At 35.2% G+C, this 22,484-nt stretch overlaps 1 protein-coding gene across 3 annotated transcripts in view; it reads right to left on the reverse strand.

Moving 5' to 3' along the window:
- Positions 1–22,484, reverse strand: part of ABCA6 (ATP binding cassette subfamily A member 6) — a 64,385-nt gene that overhangs the window by 33,071 nt on the left and 8,830 nt on the right. For all 3 annotated transcript variants that reach the window (XM_046675977.1, XM_046675979.1, XM_046675978.1), the window contains 7 exons: positions 22,018–22,159; positions 21,013–21,198; positions 10,437–10,584; positions 8,891–9,059; positions 5,330–5,388; positions 910–1,020; positions 331–506 (listed from right to left, as the gene is read on the reverse strand). In XM_046675977.1, coding sequence (XP_046531933.1) covers positions 331–506; positions 910–1,020; positions 5,330–5,388; positions 8,891–9,059; positions 10,437–10,584; positions 21,013–21,198; positions 22,018–22,159 — 991 coding nt within the window. The remainder of the gene's footprint in view (positions 1–330; positions 507–909; positions 1,021–5,329; positions 5,389–8,890; positions 9,060–10,436; positions 10,585–21,012; positions 21,199–22,017; positions 22,160–22,484) is intronic.

Consider the following 22,484-nt stretch of genomic DNA (forward strand, 5'->3'; position numbering starts at 1 on the left):
GCTAACATCTGCCGCCAATCTTCCTCTTTTTGCTGAGGAAGATTGGGCCTGAGCTAACATCTGTGACCATCTTCCTGTATTTTATATGTTGGATGCCTGCCGTAGCATGGCTTGCCAAGCGGTGCCACATCCGCACCTGGGATCCAAACGGGCGAACCCTGGGCCGCCGAAATGGAATGTGCAAACTTAACTGCTGTGCCACTGGGCCAGCCCCCACATTGCCTAAATTTTATCCATAACAGGGCAGGTAAACCACTGAGGGCAATTCTGTGGTCATGATTCAACTTGGCAAATAGTTGGCAGTTCAATCAATCCAGCATGTCTATCTACCTCTTGTTCCACTTCCTGTGGCTGAATCCCTTTTATTTTAGCGAACAGCCTGAGGTTTTCCTTCACAGTGAGTATGTCAAATTGAACATTGACTTGAGGACAAATGCCAGTTATCTTTCTGATTTCCTCCATGTCTTGCATTTCAGAAAGATTTTTATTATAGATGGTAATGGATCCTAAGAATAGAAGTTAAAAACAATTTAACAGTGGCAAGATAATACATTTCATTAATGCTTGGAGATCTTAGGAAAATATTGGCATATATTCCACATATCTAAAATGATGACTTCATAACTTATTAACAACTACTAATTATTCTTAACATAAATATATGCCCAGAGTAGTGTATATTTCCCCTGGAACATCACATAGCGATGGAATAAAGATAATGATTTTCATACAAATTTGAGAAATAAAATGTATATTCAAAATCATATAGTTCTGTTAAAGAACTTTAGATAAACAAACATTATTTTCTCTTAAGCAGTCAAATTTAAACCTTAAAATGAGAGAAAGGCATACCTATGCCCTCATTCTATTATCAGACATCTTGCCTTTGAAAAATTCCTTTTTGCTCACCTTCTGTTGGAAGTGACGACCCGTTAAGGATGTTTAGTAATGAGGATTTGCCAGCTCCACTGTGACCCACAATTGCTGTGATTTGACCTTCGTATATGTCAAAGAGCAAGCCTGTTTTTAGAATAAAATATGAAAATTATAAATAAGGCACATTAGACAAGGCTGGTTCTAAAAACAGAACAAGACAATCTATCTTAGTTATGTATTCTCAAGCATTTCAATAGTTTGAAAGAGAGAATATTCAATATTTTCTGGTTGCTAAAATAACATGCTTACTGTAGAATACTTGAAAAATAAACACAATCACTTAAGAGGATAAAATTAACCATAATTCCAAATATTGACATTGTAATACACTTACTTCCAGTGTGTATGCATGTGCACATATAAATATGTAAATGTACATATATACATTCACAAACGACCATACTCTATTCTTTCCTAGTCTGCCTTTTCAAATATTAAATTATAAACATTTTCCATGGTATTAATTGCATTCTAAAATATATTCACCAAAAATTTATATTTACTCTATGCCCATTTTTCTATTCTTTTGTTATAAACTGATTTTTTTTTTTTTTGAGGAAGATTAGCCCTGAGCTAACATCTGGGGCCAATCCTGTTTTTGTTGAGGACAACTGGCCCTGAGCTAAATTCTGTGCCCATATTCCTCTATATTATATGTGGGACACCTGCCACAGCATGGCATGATAAGTGGTGCATCAGTCTGAGCCCGGGCTCAACCGGTGAACCCCGGGCTGCAGGAGCAGAGCACCCGAACTTAACCGCTACACCACCACACTGGCCCCTTGTCATAAACTCTTTGCATTTACATGTCAATAGCAAAAGTCATTTAACTAAGAATCTTTTGAGGTACTACTTTTTGTTTGTTTGTTTTACCATCAAGTGAAAATCAAACTTTATTATGGAAAGTTGTTGGACAGAGTAAGATGAAATTCTTAAGAATCTTATATGTAATACAGTATATCTAAAAGATCAAGTCCTTTCAATTGAGTTACCTGACCCATTGTCAAACATTATTGAAATTAATTAATGACTGGGCTGAAATTCCAGTTCATCCATTTTCTGTCTCAATGATCTTGGATAAATTAAACTCTATAAGGTTTGGTTTGGTAAGCTATTAAATGTGCTAGTGATAACAATTATATGTAAAGAGAAAATCCTTCCTACTGTAATCCAGTCTATTAAAACCCTCATTTATAATTTGACTAAAAGATTCAAAGATCGTTGGAAGAATAAATTCAAATCATTAAGAAAAATTAAAGAATAGAAAGAAATTTGTCTTGGTTACAAGATATTAAAATACACTGGAGAACTATAAAAATTAAAATAATATGTTACTGGGGCTGGCCCCACGGCATAGTGGTTAAGTTCAGTGTACTCCACTTTGGCAGCTCAGGTTTGCGGGTTCAGATCCCAGGCACGGACATACACCACTTGTCAAGCCACGCTGTGGCATCAACCCACGTACAAAAGAGAGAAAGATTGGCACAGATGTTAGCTCAGGACTAGTCTTCCTCAAGCAAAAAAAAAAAAAAAAGAGGAAGATTGGCAACAGATGTTAGCTCAGGGCAAATCTTCCTCACCAAAAAAAATAAAATAAAATAATATGTTACTAGTACAGTAATACCAGCGGAGTGAGTAAATATAGTAATCAAAATAACATGTTACTGGTCTAGGATACACTGACCAATGAAATAGAATAGAAGCCTAAAATGGCCAAAAGTAAACACAAGAAATAAAGATCAATGAAACGACCTTTCATATTCACCAAAAAAGATGAATTAATTAATAACAAATATGGTGACAACTAAAAAAGTACATTAACAAATTTCATGAGGTTTTTCTTAGGTGGAAAAATAAATATTTTCAAGAATAAGAGAAAAGTGGCACTAGCTATCCTGGAATTGACCCATATTAACTGAAAAAAAGAAATATAAGCCTCAGTTTCCTCATCTGCAAAATGGGAGAGCTATTACGTATCTCAAAGGATTAAATGAAAAAAAGTCCATGTAAAGCACTGAGCATAGCTCCCAGCACACACTAAGTATTCAATGAACTGTAAGTGTTTGTTGTTATCATCAGTGTTGCTATTGTTGTTGTTAATTATTGCTTGTGGGAGTATGAATCTTTATAACCTTGGAGGGAAACAATTTGAAATTTGAATTAAAATCTTAAAAATATGGTCTCTTTGAATAATGAATGTCTGCTTCTAGAAATTCATATTCAGGGAATAATTGATGATCTTTATAAAGACTGAACAAGAATGTTCATTATGGGGCCGGCCTGGTGGCACAGCAGTTAAGTGCGCACGTTCCACTTCGGTGGCCCGGGGTTCACCGCTTCCGATCCTGGGTGTGGACATGGCGCCACTTGGCAAGCCATGCTGTGGTAGGCATCCCACATATAAACTGGAGGAAGATGGGCACTGATGCTAGCTCAGGGCCAGTCTTCATCAGCAAAAAGAGGAGGATTGGCAGCAGTTAGCTCAGGGCTAATCTTCCTCAAAAAAAAAGAAGAAGAAGAAGGATGTTCATTACAGTGTTTTTTATGATTGTGAAAAAATTGGAAACAAACAGAATTTCATACCCTAGTGTGTTAGTTAAGTAAATTATGGTATTGCTACCATGGTATGCTATTTAGCCATTGAAGAATCAGCTGTTGATAAGGGATTTCAAAAGTGTTTTCCCAAAGGTGTTCCACTGCATGGGGACAAGCTGAGAGAGACAACTCTCATTCTTACTTCCCAAAGAGCAACTCCAAATGGTTCTGTTTCATATATTTTTTAATGTATTGATGTTCAATCCTTTCAATTCTTTTAAGATGCTGCTACTTGTGAAAATAGAAGAAATCCTTGTAGAAGTTGGAAGTGTTTAGACATAAAAAGAAGTTCATGGTTATTGATGAGTGCAAAAGCAGTTCATAATGTGCTCTGGAAACTGAAATGGTAAATTTAAAAATACTTCAATATATCATTGGCTAAAATTAAAGAAAGAAGCCACAGGTCTCGATGGAATCTGATGAGAGAAACCTGGAGTGAGATTAAACTTGCTGACACAAGTATAATAAATTCTCAAAGTAAAACCCAATCTCAAAAGAATTAGTAAGATTGAGTTAAGGTATGCTGCATTTGTTAGAAAATAAATATAAAGTAAGCACAATGGAGAGAGAACTCTTAATCTTCCTCAGGGTCTACAGATCTTATTTTTTAACTTTTAAAACTTCTGTCCCTTGTAAAAATGATTTACATTCTTCCTAAAATCATTATTAATAAAAGCAAATTATATGTACAATGGGAATACTATTCAGCCATAAAAAAGAACGAAATCTTGCCATTTGCAACAACATAGGCTTTGAGGGTATTATGCTAAGTGAAACAAGTCAGACAGAGAAAGACAAATACAGTCTGATCTCACTTATATGTGGAATCTAAACAAACAAGTAAACAAACTGAAAAAAAAAAAACAACCAAGCCCATAGATACAGAGAGCAGATTGGTAGTTGCCATAGGGGGTGGGCAAAATGGGTTAAGGAAATCAAAAGACACAAATTTCCAGCTATAAAATCAATAAGTCATGGGGATATAATGTACAGCATGGTGACTACACTTATAATACCATATTGTATATTTGAAAGCTGGTAAGAGAGTAGATCTTAAAAGTCTTCATCACACACAAAAAATTTGTAACTATGCATCAGAATGGATGTTAACTAGGCTTATTGTGGTGATCATTTCACAATATATACAAATATCAAATTATTACGTTGTACATCTGAAACTAACATGTTAATATGTCAGTTATACCTTGGTAAAAATTAATTAATTTTTAAAAGCATGGTGTCCTCTATAAAACGTAGCCACTAATTTGATACTTGCTTAAACGTTTGTTATAGAAAACCATATTTGTTAGAAGCTTTAGTATCAAATATGTTGGTGTATCCAAAATTATAAACTATGTTTGTTATAGGATATTGACTTGTAAAATTTAATTCACAGTCAAGGATGTTACTCATCCTGTTTTAATGAATTTCACCAGTACATATAAACTATGTAAATTCCCTGGCTAGTAAAAAAAAATATCAATTTTAAGTCTAGATATTCTTTCCTCATGGTGCAAATAAAATAAAATATTGGTTATAGCAAAGTCATCTTAAAAAACAAAGTGAAATTGCATTTTTCACCGTATGATCCCATTTTTGCAAATTAATAGAGGCATGAAACATCTGGAAGTATATTATATCCATTCTTAAACATAGTTAATTTCCAGGTAGTGGAGTTAGATTGTTTGTATTCTTTTTTCTTTTCCTGTTTCACTTATCTATATTTTTAAAATTTTTCACATTGAATTTTCCCCATTTTTTGTAATAAATCATGAAACAATGAAATGCTTTTCTTTACCTTTCAATGCTTCTACTTTTCCAGACTTTCCTTTATATTCTTTTTTGACATTTATGATTCTGAAATGACAGAAGGGGTGCTTACTTAGCCAACACAGAGGCAAAAATACTACAGATCACAACCAACTTAGAGTGCTAGATGCAGTCAACCACATTACCTGAAATAAGGGATGACATTACCACACTACAAAGAAAGGTAAAGACTTATTTTTGATCAATCACTTCCCTTGAGATACAAAATAAAAGAGTCTCTTCAGAAAGTTACTATTAAATTATTAGTGTTTTGCTTAGAAAGTAGAGTGCTCTGTAATTATCCTTACTTTCATCTTCTCGTCTTAGAAGATTTTGTGTTTTTCCCCTGTTCAAGATCATTTATTTGTACTCTTTAACCATCATCTCCCATTCCTTCCAATCTTGTTTACTGATCAGAGCCTGTCATCTGCATTTTCTCTCTGATAGTTTCTCTTTAGCCTCTAATTCTGCTTTAGATACAATCGAACTTCTCTCCTCCCTTATCTTAAAAAAATTCTTAAAATAAAAATGTAAACTTGCCATCTCCACTTCCTCACTTCTTACTTCCCCCTTAATCAATTACACTCTAGCTTCTGAATCCATTACTCTAGTAAACGTCTTCGTGCTGAAATCTTTAGTGGACTCCTAATTACCAAATGCAATAAATATTTTCCCATCCTTATTTATTGGATTATGGGTCACTCTTAATGACTTTCTCCTTGTTGATAGTGTCTACTTTCAAGGCGACACTCCACTTTACTGATTTTCTTCCTATTTTTCTAAATTTCCCTTCTCTACTTCCTTGTCAAGTTCTCTTCTTTCACCAGACACATCAGTTTGATGCTCCACAGGGTTCTCTATGTATATTATGGGTCTTCTCACTCTTGACTTTCTCAAAGGAGTATCTCATTGGTTCTTGTGGTTTCAACACCAACCTAAAGTTGACCTCATCCTTTCCCCTGAGCTCACAAATCTAAAGGTTTGCTGGATTTCTTTATCTGAATATCACACACACACGCACCTCTAAATGAGTGGTTATCAAATTTCAATGCACATTGGAATCTCAAAGGGAACTGCTGCAGGACAAGGCAGGAACCAGACAGGTTAGAAATGTCATGATTACATAATACCATGTGCAATGCATCTTCAACTTCAAAGGGAAACAGAGTTTAGTCACCCTCCTTTCTGAACATGAATCAGAATAAAGGTAAGGACTTTTATTCAACCAGAATGCTGGCGGTGTGTGGGGTTACACCAAAGAGTTGGAAAATTTGAAAGAGAAAGGCTGAAAAGGCACTGAATCTGACAGGGTATTTTGTTTCCACATTTTTTTGTGTGTAATGGGACACACATTGAAGTGGGGCTTTAATGTTTTATTTTAATAAATAAACTTCCATTTAAGAGCAGCTAGTTATTTTGGGATTTCAGAGATGAAGATAGCCATTTACATTTGGGGCAGACTTCCTGCCTATGTTCTGGGAGTGTTGCATGAATCATCTAAAGTTCTAGGAATGGACAGATGTACATACAAATGCCCCCAAAGAAGAAGAAGAATTGGGAAAAGGGAGTACAGGTGAGAGGAAGCCAGTTGTGAATTTAAACAAGATATTTTTACAGAACCAAGATCTTGATTCTAGTTATAACTCTGCAAGATTTCCCCCATACTTCCAGATACATATAGCTTAAGTTCTGCTAGGGAAAGAGGAAGAGTTCATTAGTATATAAGTAGAGACTGCCTGGGGAAAAGGGAATCGACACCTTAGTACCTTCTATATCCATACAAAATCAAATTCACATGTTGGGATTGATCGTGATAGAGTTGATACTTGTCTAGTGGTGGGAAAGGGCAATCATTTTCCTAAGAAAGGGTTGCTGTGAAGAAAGAAGAGATAAGACTTGTGGATTGGGAACTGCATCTAACGTTGGGTGGTAAAGGTCAATTTTAGGCTGTCTTGCAGCCCCAGAACCTGCTTAACTAGTGACTGAATGTGAGCAGCTTTTCACTGAAGAGCTGTAATGCTGGGCACCTAAGTCTACTTTGCTACTTTCATGTGGATCTGGGGTGAGGCGTCCCACACTGGAGCAAAGAGATTCAGTGGACAGGCCTTGGATCAGACGACTTTCCTTTCCCAGTTTGTCAGTGGTCCAAAATCTCTATTTTAGTCAAGAATCCAGATCACGAGACAGGGATGCCCAGAGTCAACATTGATTAGATTGGTCAGGGTTGAGGGTAAGGGGGATGGTGGGTGTGTGGGTGAGGACATTTCACTTTTCTCTCCTTCACAGCAGAAGAACAAACATTTTTTGACCTATGTAACTAATCTTAACACTTTCTTAGAAAACTTAACCTGAAAATTATTATAATTTGAATAGTAATATAATGCCATTTTTTGTGCTCTCAACTGGAAGAGAGGGACTGATGACCTTGGGATTGAGTTTTTTTGATTATTCCTCAGTTGGCCTTTCTCTTTCAGGCAGGTGTTTTCCATGGAGCTAGGGTTGGGAGCGACTGTTGCCCCTCAGAAAACTTAACAGAAAATAGGATCAGAATTAGAAAGGCAAAGCTTAGGTACATAGGTTCATCCTATACTCTTGTCTTAGGAATATTTCATTTTCCAGCTATAGTTCCATTTTATTCATCTTCCATTGCCCCCTGACATCTCTACAGTAGCCAGGTTACTACAAATTAAGAGCATAGACTCTAGAGCCAAACTGGATTCCAATCCCAGTTCCCCATTTACGAGTGTGTGACATTGGGCAAGAGACTTAACCTTTCAGTACTTCAACTTTTTCATTTATAAAATGGGCAAAATAAAAGCGCCTGCCTTATAAACTTTTGCTGGGAATTAAATATGTGTCTGGTACATAGTAAGCACTATATGAATATCTGCTAAATAAACAAATGGTTGATATTTAAAACTCTCTAATTCTTTAACTTTAGTGCACATTGGAAAAATCTACAGGGCTCTTTAAAATCCACAGACCCTTGGGTTCAAGCCCACACCCCCCGAGTTAGAATCCATAGGGTCTGAGAGCAGAGATATTTTAAAAACTCATATAAATCTGTCACAAACAACCTTACAGAGCAAATGTTACTCTTGTTTCACACAGGACACCAAGACTCCAGAGAAACTTATTCATTTTTCCAAGATTACACATCAAATGAGAGGGAAGTGTGCTATTAAGATTTAAGAATTTCTGATTCTAAATTTCTTACTTCTTCCATCATCTTGTGTAAGCCAGACAAAACTACGGAGGAAGGGACAGAGAAGAGAAAGAGCAAGTATAAAAGAGAGATGGGGGACAAGGGATGGAAACAAGGAGGAAGACAGGACGGAGAGTGATGCAGTAAGATCACACGGAGCTAAGCAAAGAGAATTGTCCTTTCAAGTAGCAGTTAGGAGATATTGGTGGTGATGGCGTGGAAGAGTTCAAAGTGACAGTCATAAAAACGAATTTCTTCTTCAACGTTTTGCCTTAGGCTCATCCCGTTGCTGTTGGTTAATAATTCATTAGCCTTGCATCCATATATTAGTATAAGTGCAATTACCTGATGGCTTCTTTTCCTTGGAATTCTGGAGCTACCCGTTCAAAACAGTCATCAGAGGGATGCTCAGGATCTATTTCTTTCTCAATGAACTTATTATCAGTCCTTTGGTGTTGGAAACAAGATAATGAGTTCAGGAAAAATAACGGAGAATTCTGGCGTTCATTTCCATCTAATTCATCAAGAAGCAATAAGATATTGAGTCAGTAACATTAAAACAATGAGCAGAGAAGTCTTTTCAGAATAGTACAGGATGTCTTGGATTTTTAAGCATCGTAAAGAAATTACTTTCTTCCTAACTTCTATTTTTGAGAAGAAAACTTGGTTTTGAAGTAAAGATGAAAATTCAAAGGAAATAACATTTTCACAAAGGTTAAACAATATAATAGAACTTTCAGCAACGTATAAATCAAAAGTTTGAATAAAATGTGGTCGAAAAGGTATTTAGAAGTATGAATGAAACCAAATATTTGGGGGGAAAGCTGTAATATGGCACATAAAAATAATCGTAAACATGTTTTGAACTTAATAAATCATTTGACCACAGCAATATGATGAACATAATACTGAAATCTATATGTTACATGAATAAAAAAATACATGAAGAAATTACATTTGTTCAGGATGAAAATGTAGTAATTTTTCAGATTTTAAAAATAAAGTAGTATTTGTTATTAAGGGCTTTCAGTTATTAACTAGAAGTGATAGAAAGACAGAAATACACAGAAACACATAACACAACCTTAAATACAGTCAAAGTGGAAGGAAGATAAAAAACAAGGAGATTGTTTCTTGAAGATAAGAAGAAGGAAAAAAGCATTCTGATCCTAGAGTATGTGAAGAAATTCTGGGCTTATAATAAGTGAAATTTTTGGTTGTCTGCAAGATGAAGTAAATCTAACTTGGTAATATATTTCTGTAAATATGAACAGTATATGAAAAATTTTCAGAATACTGCTGAAAATATCCTCTCTAATTTTCATTTTGTTATTTCCTTAAAGGATGGACATCTTCCCTTCCAAAATAGTCCTCCCAGAAACAAAGTCAGGAAGACACTGATTATTTCACATCTGAGGTCTTTTCTAGCTGTGTTTAGTTTACAATCTGCCCCCACATTCTTGTAAAATGACCAAATATTTACTAGGAAGCACTTCCACCATAAGATGGTCCTATACTAGCCAAAATCACCTTAACTAATTTTTTCAGCTTGTTCTGATACAAATCCTAAATATCATTCTTTGAAAACACTTTCAGGGAACCTTGAAAAAATAACATTATTTAATACTATATAATCATAATATGTATTAAAATTATAATTATTGTATATTTAAAATGTGTATTATTATTAAAGTCAGAAAAATAACTTTTTTACATAAAACGTCTTTTGGACCATTCAAATTATGAAGTAGAAATAAAGAACTCATTTAGCCTGTGATGAGAAATATTTGTTATTCTTAATTTCTTAAAATATATTCACATAACCTCAAGAAAAACATCTTCAGTGTGATGAATATTAGTAAAGGTCAGAGAAAAATCCACTATTACTTACAGGGTAAGATTTTGTCAAAGTATAATGCCAATACCAAGTAGAAAAGAGCATCAAAAGCCAATACGGAAAAGGTTGCTATCATTTTATATGATTCTCCTGAAGGGTCAGGAAAAATTACACCATTCATATTATAATCCAGGTGGATAATCTAAGATTCAAACAAAAATAATAATAAATATTTAAATTAGATAAATAAAAATAACTCAGTGTAGCAGCAAGAATTATATAATTTTATAAGCAGCTTTTTTAAGAAGCTCTTAAAATAAAGTTATTAGTGAAACTATTTCTATTTTATAGTGATAAAAGGAATATTAGAAGGAAATACTGATTTAAAAAGTACAATGTTCTAAGGATACAAATTTAAATTATAATTCGTTTGCTGGTTTTCATAAAGTCCTTGCAATATTGCAAAATATCTACTCTTTGCAACAATGAAATACAAATTTTAGAAAGAACATGAAGAATTATTTGGAGGATCTTAGTAGGAAAATGATAAGAGGACTTACCTTTTTTCTAGTTATTACTACAAAAAAAGAATTTTATTTATAATTTTGCCATGTAATAATACCTACCATGTTCTAGGCACTGTTCTAAGTGCTTTTCATATAATCCCATTTAATCTCGATCATAACCCTATGCGGTATGCCTTATTATTTTTATCTGCATTTTACATATGATGAAACTGAGACAGAGAAGTTGAGTAGCTTAACCAGATGAAGTCAAAAATCACAAGTGAGGAGTGGTAAAGCTGAGATCAGAATAAAGAAGTTCAGCTCCCAAGCCCAATTCCTCACCATAGACACTATACAACTTCTCAATTTATGTTAAAATGTTAGTTTTTCATGGCAAAGTTGAGTTTATTCTAGGAATACAAGGCTGAGTTGACATTTGAAGATCAATCAATGTAATTCAACATACAACAGATTGAAGGAGAAAATAACATGATCAATCTAATAGATTCAGAAAAGTGTTTGATAAAATTCAATATCTGCTTATAATAAAGAAAGACTCCTCACAAACTAAGAAGATAAGAAATCTTCCTTAATCTGATGAATTAGATGTACAAAGACCAATGCCAAAAATCATGCTTAATTGTGAAATGTTGAAAGCTTTTCCTTTGCCTGTATTTCTATTCAACATTGTACTAGAGATCTTAATCTGTACAATAAGGCAAGAAAAACAAGTAAACAGCATAAAGATTGCAAAAGGAAAAAATGAACCATCATTATTTGTAGACAACATGATTATATATAAAGCATCCCAAGGGAAAACCCAGAAAAATAACTAGATTCAATAAATGAACATGGCAAGAATGCTGAATACAATGCCAATGTACATAAATCAGATGCATCTCTCTACATTAACAACAAACATTTAGAAATAAGAATTTAAACATAGATGCTACTTATAACGGCATCAAAAGTATCAAAAACTTTGGAATAAATCAAACAAAAATGTGCAAGACTCTATACTTAAAATTAAAACAATTACTAAGGGAAAATGAATGTGAGGATATATTCATGACAAAAAAAGTGTTAATTTTCCCCAAATGGATGAAAAAGTCAACTTCACCAAAATCTCAACAGTTTTGCACAAACACACACACATATGTGTGTATAACTTCCTAAGTTAATTCTAAAATTTACATCATTGCAAAGAATCTAGAGTAGAAAAGACTCTCTTGAAAAAGAAAATAAAGTGGTAAAATTGTTACTACCAGATATCAAGACATATTATAAAGCAAAACAATTAAGACAATGTGTCAGCAGTGCAAGGATAGACAGATGGGTCCAGACATGATTGGTTGAGTTGTGACAAAAGAAATATTGCAATTCATCTGGGGAAAGGATGATCTTTTAAATAAATAGAGCTGAAGTAATTGGATGTCAGTGTAGAAAAATTAATATTGTCTCTTCCTATAGATACACAAAAGTTATTTTGAAGTGGATTTTATATCCAAATGTAAAAGCTGAATCAATTGAACTTCCAGAATAAAATGTAGGATAATATCTTTATAATCTTGGGGTATTCAATAATTTCTTAAAGATACAAAAGCTCTCTACATGAAAGAAAAACTTGACAAACCAGACTTTATCAAAATTAAGAAATTTTGTTCATTAAGAGCACCATTAAGATAGCAAAAATGTCAGCAGCAAATAACTGAAAAATGTCTCATATCCAGCATATATAAGGAATTTGTATGAAGCAATAGGAAAAGAGAAAACTCAGTAAAAAAATGGGGAAAAGACCAGGAGAGGCATTTTATAATAGAGAAAATACAAAAAGCCACTAAGCATATGAAAAAGTATTCAACTTAGTCAATAATCAGGAAAATGCAACTTAACACCACAACAATATATTATTACATATCTACCAGAATGGCTAAAATTTGAAAGACTGACAATTCCAAACATTGGTGAAGATCTGGAGCAACTGAAACACTGTTGGTGCAAAAGTAAATTGATGCAACCACTTTGGAAAAAATATTTGGCAATAGCTGTGAAGATTAAGATATACATACTCTAGGTCCCACTATTCAACTCCTAGATCTATACCAAATAGGTTTGATTGTCCATGTTCAACAGAAATATGTATAAGAATGTTTTTTTGCAGAGTTACTCATAATAGTCAAAAACTGGAAAATATTGTTGTCCATCAGTAAGAAAATCTATAGTATATTTGCACAATAGAATACTACATAACACTATAATATAACTACACACAAACCATGGATGACATCTAAAAATGTAATTTGGAGACAGTGTCAAGATGGCAGCATAGGTGGACTCTGAACTCACCTCCTCCCGTGGACACAACAAATTTACAACTACTCTTGGAACAATTACCCCTGAGAGATAACTGAAAACTGGATAAAAAAAGAACCTCTGCAACAGGGACAGTGCTGATTTAGGTGGAAGAGGCCAAAATTCATTTATGGAGAGAAAAAAAAAACCACCTTCACCAGGCACGGTGCTTCACAGCCAGCCTGGAGCAATCCTAAGGTACGAAGCCTTCCCTGGAGGATTGAGGGTTCTGAGTAGGGGAACACTAATGCTATAAGCAGCTTTTAGACTCAGCACAACTGAGACAAGTGTCATAATACCTGGCTTTGCTGGCTACTAACTACAACAGGGAATATCACCAGAAAAGCTATTGGACACAAGCGGGGTAAAGCCTGGTATAAAGGGCCCATGCACAAATTCAACTGTTTTGGGAAGCAACCTAAAATCACCAGAAAGAAAAGGGCACAGTCCTTTGGTAAAAAGAGACTCACCTGATAGGTTTTGGATGCATCTCGGTGAGAAGTAAGACCACTCTAGGGACTGAGACATTAGCAACAGCCGCCATTATTGTGCCCTAGTACAGGCATGCTGACACAGATGCTGGCAGACACCATTGGAGTTCTTCCTCTGGCCTATTAGACCAGGTCTGACCCACCCACCCAGTAGAGCACCAATTTGATGCAGTTCAGCCAGGGCAGGCAGCCCACCCTAGAGACCAGCCCCACCAAACAGCAAGCCCTCAGGCAATTTGTGGGCCTGCATAGGCAGGGTGCCTGGAACCTCTTCAGCAGGGCAAGTGGGTCTGCCTCTGTGGGCCAGAGCATGTGCAAAGAGTGGGTGGAGTGTGTGGGGCATTGGTGGAGTGTGGGGAGCCTCTGCAGTGGAGTGATTAGGTCCACTTCAGTGGGTAGGGGCATGCACAGGGGATAGGACTGTGTTGACTGGGTATATGGTCCTGTGGGCAGTGGGGCTTGTCAGTTGCAGAAGACTTGTGCTTCTCAAGCAGCCACATAAGGGATCAGCCCCACTTTCCAAAGCCTGAAACAATTGGGTGCTCCCATGCCTGGAGCCAGCCCCACTCAGTTGCAATCCTGAGAGAGTTGACAATAGCCTTATAGGCCAGAATTGACCTATAAGGTCAACAATTGACTGCCCCTGAGCATAGCAACCAGCCATGCTGGGGGCCTATTGAGTTAACAGAAAAACTGCAACAGGAATGTGCTACTTGACCTTGCAGCCAACTGTGCTCAGGCGCCCCACACCTGACAAAGTGACTGAAGGGTCCATAGCAATCACATGCAGTTGAGCATTACAACCAGCCATCCAGGGAGACAGCCTAGCCTCCCTGGGCACCTGCAGCAAGAGTAACCCTGCCACAACAGAAGGACATATGTAGTCCACACAGGGGACACTCCTGAATTTGGAAGTGGTGATGAGAAGGAAGCACACTGCTGGGCTTCATAAGGCATCTCTTATATAAGTCCATCTCTTAAAGATCAGGAGACATAGCTGACCAATCTAATACATAGATAGAAGCACAGAGAAACAGGCAAAATGAGGAGACAAAGGAATACATTCCAAGCAAGGAAACAGGACAAAAACCCAGGAAAAGAACTAAATGAAACAGAAATAAACAATCTATCTGACAAAGAGTTCAAATAAAAAGTCATAAGGATGCTCACTGGTCTTGGGAGAAGAATGGATGAACTCAGTGAGAACTTCAACAATGAACTGGAGAATATAAAAAAGAATCAATCAGAAATGAAGACTACAATACCGGAAGTGAAAAATTCACTAGAGGGACTCAATAGAGTAAATGACACAGAGGAACGGATGAGCAAGCTGGACCAAAGACGAGGAAATCACTGAAGCTGAAGAGAAAAAAGAATGAGGACAGTCTACGGGTCCTCTGGGACAACATCAAGCACACTAACATCCATATTATAGGTGTCCCAGAAGGAGAAAAGAGAGACAAAGGGCAAGAGAATCTATTTGAAGAAATAATACCTGAAAACCTTCCTAACCTAAGGAAGGAAACAGACATGCAGGTATGGGAAGCACAAAGAGCACCAACAAGATAAACCCAAGGACCCCACACCAAGACACATTATAATTAAAATGTCCAAAATTAAAAATTCACTTCTCAGAAGATACCTTACAGGGTAGAAAGGGGTGGCATGATTTATTTAAAAAGTGTTGAAAGGAAAAAACTCACAGCCAAGAATACTCTACCCAGCAAGGTTATCATTCAGAATGGAAGGAGAGATAAAGAGTTTCGTAGACAAGCAAAAACTAGAGGAGTTTATCACCAAGAAACCATCCTTACAAGAAATGCTAAAGGGACTTATTTAAGTGGAAAATAAAAGGCCACAAACAGGAATAAGAAAATTATATTTAAAAAAGTAATAAAATCACTGGTAAAGGCAAATAAATAGTAAAGGTTGCAGATCAACCACCTATGAAAGTCAAAGTCAAAAGAAAAAAGCACTAAAATTATCTATTTCCATGAAAAAGGATAACGGATAGACACACACACAAAAAGACGTTAAATATGATATCAAAAACATAAAATGTGGAGGAGAGAGATAAAAGGGTAGAGATTTTTGAAAGAGGTCAAACTAAAGAGACCTCAACTTAATATAGATTGCTATATACTTAGGTTATTATATGTGAACCTCATAGTAATCACAAATCAGAAACCTGTAATAAATACACAGAAAATTAAAAGAAAGGAACTCAAACATAATACTAAAGAAAGCCATCAAAACACAAGAGAAGAGGGCAAGAGAAGATGAAAAGAGCAGAGAAGAGCTACTGAAACACCCAGAAACAAAAAGTAACAAAATGGCATAAATACATATTTATCAATGGCTACTTTAAATGTCAATGCACTAAATGCTCCAATCAAAAGGTATAGGGTGGCCAATGGGATAAAGAAAACAAGACCATTATATATGCTGCATACAAGAGACACACTTCAGACTTAAAGATACTAACAAACTAAAAAGTAAAAGGATGGAAAAAGATACTCCATGCAATTGGCAAAGAAGAGAAAGCAGGGGTAGCAATACTTATATCAGACAAAATCGACTTTAAAACAAAAACTGTAACAAGAGACAAAGAAGGCACTACATAATGATAAAGGGAACAATCCAACAAGAGTATATAACACTTGTAAATATCTATGCATCCAACATAGGAACACCTAAGTATATAGAGCAGTTATTAACAGACATAAAAGGAGAAATAGACAGTAACACAATAATAGTAGGGGACTTTAACACTCCACTTACACCAATGGATATATCATCCAAACAGAAGTTCAATAAGGAAACATTGGCCTTAAACAACACATTAGACCAGATGGACTTAGTAGATATACATAGAACGTTCCATTCAAAAACTCCAAAATACACATTCTCTTCAAATGCACATGGAACGTTCTCCAGGATTGATCACATATTAGGCCACAAGTCTCAATAAATTTAAGAAGATCGAAATAATACCATACATCTTTTCTGACCACAAAGCTATGAAACTAGAAATCAACTACAGGAAGAAAATCAGAAAAGCCACAAAAATGTGGAGATTAAACAAAACGCTATTAAACAATGATTAGGTCAATAAGAAATCAAAAGGAAAATCAAAAAATACCTGGAGACAAATGAAAATGAAAATATGACATGCCAAAATCTATGGATTCTGCAAAAGCAGTTCTAAGAGGGAATTTTGTAGCAATTCAGGCCTACCTCAACACAGAAGAAAAATCCCAAATAAACAATCTAACAGTGCACCTAAAGGAACAGGAAAAAGAAGAACAAACAAAGCCCCAAATCAGCAGAAGGAAGGAAATAATAAAAATCAAAGCAGAAATAAATGAAATAGAGAGCACAAAAAAATAGAAAAAATTAATGAAACTAAGAGCTGGTTCTTTGAAAAGATAAACAAAATTGACAAACCTTTAGCTAGACTTGCCAAGAAAAAAAGAAAGAAAGCTCAAATAAATAAAATCAGAAATGAAAGAGGAGGAATTACAACAGATACCTCAGAAATACAAAAGATTATAAGAGAATACTATGAAGCTACACGCCAACAAATTGGATAACCTAGAAGAAGTACATAAATTCTTAGAATCATACAACCTTCCAAAACTGGACAAGAAGAAGTAGAGAATACGAATAGAGAAATCACCAGTAAGGAGATCAAAGCAGTAACCAAAAACCTCCCAAAAAATAAAAGTCCAGGACCAGATGGCTTCCCTGGTGAATTCTACTAAACATTCAAAGAAGACTTAATATCTACCTTTCTCAAACTCTTCCAAAAAATTTAAGAGGAGGGGAAGCTTCCTAACTCATTCTACAAAGCCGACATTATTCTGATACCTATCCAGACAAGGACAACACAAAAAAGAAAACTACAGGCCAATATCACTGCTGAACATCAATGCAAATATCCTCAACAAAATATTATCAAAATGAATATAACACATTAAAAAGATCATACATCATGATCAAGTGGGTTTTATTCCAGGAATATAGGGATGGTTCAACATCCACAAATCAATCAACATGATACACCACATTAACAGAATGAAGAATAAAAATCACATGAACATCTCAATAGATGCAGAGAAAGCATTTCACAACATAAAGCATCCATTTATGATAAAAACTCTAAATAAATTGGGTATAGAAGGAAAATACCTCAACATAATAAAGGCCATCTACGACAAACCCACAGCTAATATCATTCTCAATGGAGAAAAACTGAAAGCTATCTCTCTAAGAACAGGAACCAGACAAGGATGCCCACTTTCACCACTCTAAGTTAACATAGTATTGGAAGTCTCAGCCAGAGCAATCAGTCAAGAAAAGGAAATAAAAGGGATCCATACTGGAAAGGAAGAAGTGAAACTGTCACTGTTTGCAGATGAGATGATTTTATATATAGAAAAGTCTGTAGAATCCACTAAAAACTTTTAGAAATAATAAATGAATATGGTAAAGTTGCAGGATACAAAATCAACATACAAATCAGTTTCATTTCTATACACTAACAACGAAGTAGCAGAAAGATAAATTAAGAATACAATCTCATTTATAATTACAACAAAAAGAATAAAATACCTGCGAATAAACTTAACCAAAGAGGTGAAAGATCTGTACACTGAAACTATAAAACATTGTTGAAAGAAATGGAAGACGCAAGGAAATGAAAAGATATTCCATGCTCTTGGATTGGAAGAATTAACATATTTAAAATGTCCATACTTCCTACAGCAATCTACAGAGTCAATACAATCCTTATCAAAGTTCCAACCACACTTTCACAGAAATAGAACACAGAATCCCAAAATTTATGTGGAACAACAAAAGACCCCAAATACCCAAAGGAATCCTGAGGAAGAAGAACAAAGCTGGAGGTATGACACTACCTGATTTCAAAATACACTACAAAACTATAGTGACCAAAACAGCATGGTACTGGTAAAAAAACAGATCAACGGAACAGAATTGAGAGCCCAGAAATAAACTCACACATCTTTTGACCGCTAATTTTGAACAAGGGAGCCAATAACATGCAATGGAGAAAGGAGAGTCTCTTCAATAAACGGTGTTGGAAAAATGGGACAGCCACATTCAAAAGAATGAAAGTAGACCATTATCTTATACCATACACAAAAATTAACTCAAAATGGATTAAAGACTTGAATGTAAGACCTGGAACCATTAAACTTCTAGAAGAAAACAGCTGCAGTGCGCTCTTTGACATCGGTCTTAGTAGCATATTTTCAAGTACTATGTCTGACCAGGAAAGGGAAACAAAGAAAAAATAAACACGTGATTACATGAAACTAAAAAGCTTCTGCACAGCAAAGGAAATCATCAACAAAACGAAAAGACACCATAACAACTGGGAGAAGATATTTTCAAACCATATACCTGATAAGGGGTTAATACCTAAATATATAAAGAATTCATGCATCTCAACACAAAAAAAACTAACACCCCAATTAAAAAATGGGTAGAAGATCTGAACGGACATTTCTCCAAAAAAGATATATGGATGGCCAACAGGCACATCAAGAGATGTTTAACATCACTAATTATCAGGGAAATGCAAATCAAAACTACCATGAGATATCACCTCACTCTGATCAGAATACCTATAATTAACAAGACAGGAAACAATGTGTTAGAGAGGATGTGGAGAAAAGGGAACTCTCATAGACTGCTGGTGGGAGTGCAAACTGGTGCAGCCACTATGGAAAACAGTATGGAGATTCCTCAAAAAATTAAGAATAGAACTACCATATGATCCAGCTATTCCACTGCTGGGTATTTTCCAAAGAACATAAAAACACAAATGCATAAACATACATGCACCTCCATGTTCATTGCAGCATTATTCACAATAGTCAAGACTTGGAAGCAACCTAGGTGCCCATCAAGGGATGAATGGATAAAGAAGATGTGGTACATATACACAATGGAATACTACTCAGCCATAAAAAACTATGAAATCTGGTCATTTGTGACAACATGGATGGACCTTGACAGTATTATGCTAAGTGAAATGTCAATGGGAGAAAGTCAAATACCATATGATCACACTCATAAATGGAAGTTAAAAACAACAACAGACAACCACATAGAGACAGAGGTTGGACTGGTGGTTACCAGAGGGGAAGTGGGCAGGGAGCGGGGTGAAAGGGTTGATTAGCTACATGTGTATGGTGATAAACTGTAATTAGTCTTTGGATAGTGAACATGATGTAATCTACACAGAAATCGAAATATAATGATGTATGCTTGAAATTTATATAATGTTATAAATCAATGTTACCACAATAAAAAAAATTAAATTAAATTTTAAAAAGTAAAAATATAATGTTGAGTGACAAAAGACAGAATCTCAAAAATATGCCTTGTACAAAGCACTTATATAAAGTTCAAAATAGGCAAAACTAAAAAGTTATATTTATAAACACCTATTTAAGTGACAATGAAAAGCAAGGAAGTGATTATCATAAAACTTTTACCTTTAGGAGGAAGGAGTTTTGGAAGAGCTTCTGGGCTTGTGGCAACAGTCTATTTCTTGATATAGTTCAAGAGTACTTTGATATATTTATAATTATTTGTCAAACTGTATATTTATGTCTTGAAAACTTTTCATATTTGAGGTTTCAAAAAGAGGTTTATACAACAATTTTTAATAAATTAAGAGAATGCTTTCATTATATGAAGTAAAAAGAAAGGTAAATTTTGCATATAGAAAAAAACTGGAGAAAATATTTCAAAATGAAAATACATCAGAGATATGAAAATCTGCCTTATTCAAGATTTTCTTGTTCAAGTCTCCTTGGGAGATAAACATTTTTCTACAATGTAATAATATTTTCAAATTTAGCTTTACAGTAGAATTGTTTAGAACAAAACCTCTTAAGCTAAAATAGTGTTGATTATGAGCAGTAATGAAGTATCAAATTCTTTTTGAAAGTTCAAAAATTAATGAATCCAGGCTGGCCCAGTGGCATAACGTTTAAGTTTGCCTGCTCTGCTTTGGTGGCCAGGGGTTTGCCAATTCGGATCCCGGGCGCAGATCTACACACTGCTTATTAAGCCATGATGTGGCAGGTGTCCCACATATAAAGTAGAGGAAGATGGGCACGGATGTTAGCTCAGGGCCAATCTTCCTCAATAAAAAGAGGAGGATTGGCAGCAGATGTTAGCTCAGGGCTAATTTTCCTCAAAAAATAAGTGAATAAATAAACCAATTAACTATGCTCTTACCTGAGTCAGTCCAGCGGTGAAGGCAAAGGGGCTAAAAATACTCAAAATCCACTCCAAAGATGAAGGAATTTGTCTATAAAATGTAGTGAATCCCATACACCCCCAAAAGAGAGTGAGGAGAAACACAACCAAATTGGTGAGGACAGTTTTCTTTAACAACACACTCATCAGGAATGCTAAAGCTATCTGAAAGAGAGAGAAGACAACTAGCTGTGACATAGGTTTAGTTCTCTGAGAATCATTGGCAGCACAATAAAATAAGGATCTCTATATCATAACATAAATATTTATCGATGAGACAGTGATGAAAATATTAAGGCGTAATTATGCTCAGTCCTTCTCTCAAACCCTTTGTAAAGAGGATCCTTATTTACACTCTCAAATGCTGGGCTTTTGTTATGAGGAAATGGTGGAAAAAGCTGAGTGAAGAGCCGAGGAAAGGACAGAAATGCACAACTAGAAAGATTGAAAGAAACTAAATTAATATATTAACCAATTTAATTAATAATATAATACATCTACATACCCTCTGCAGAAACACCCTGAAAGGTGGAAGAAATTAGAAGCTTTGGTTCAGAGGAGGAGAGTGGTGTGGGAAGTAAGCGCAAGGTGGGGTATTAGAGGGAGAAGAGATATTGTGAAAAGCTATCATGCGATGAGTGACCTTTGGGGAAAAAAAGATGGGTCTACCCCCTCAAGAGCATGCTCATTAATCATCCAGAAAGGCCTTTGAAATTTTGAGAGTCAAGATAATTGTTTTGATCCATCATTTCATTAATTCAGACCGGTATGCCAAAAAGAGGTCCAATTTTATTTGGGTTACATCATTTTCTCATACCCGTAGAGATTTTCTCAAGCAAACACACACATACACACATACACACACACACACACACACAATGGATATGAAAGAAGTGACTGCAGCAGCCTGCTGAGACATCTAATTTTTGCTACATATAATTAAGATCTAAAGCAGAGAAAGTGGTAATAAATGTATGAACTTACCAAAGATAAGCCATATAAGAAAAAGAGTGTAAATATGACCATGAAGCCTGTCATGACTACGATTTGGGCAGATGTTATGATAGTTGTAATCATCATGGAAATAATGAAGATGAAGCCAGCATAGATCAAACCCCAAGAAAGCCTAAATAAAGACAAAAAGTTATTTCAATTATTTTAACTTATTTCATAAGAAGAAATATTTAAAACATGCAAAAATTGTCTAAAGAATAGTACAAGGATTACCTTTGTACCTGCCACCTAGATTAATAACTAAAATATTACTAATATTACACTGGCACGGCTGTGCAGGTGTCTACTAGCTAGGTATCAGCTCTGTATTCACAGATTGTATAAGTAGTATGGTCATTGTATCAATAGTATCATCTTGTATGTATTCTTTCACAACTTGCCTTTATAAATCAGTACATACAATAGCATACACTGCTGTATAATATTTTGTGGTATGA

Source organism: Equus quagga, chromosome 11 (genome assembly GCF_021613505.1).
Source record: "Equus quagga isolate Etosha38 chromosome 11, UCLA_HA_Equagga_1.0, whole genome shotgun sequence".
Classification (NCBI taxonomy): domain Eukaryota; kingdom Metazoa; phylum Chordata; class Mammalia; order Perissodactyla; family Equidae; genus Equus; species Equus quagga.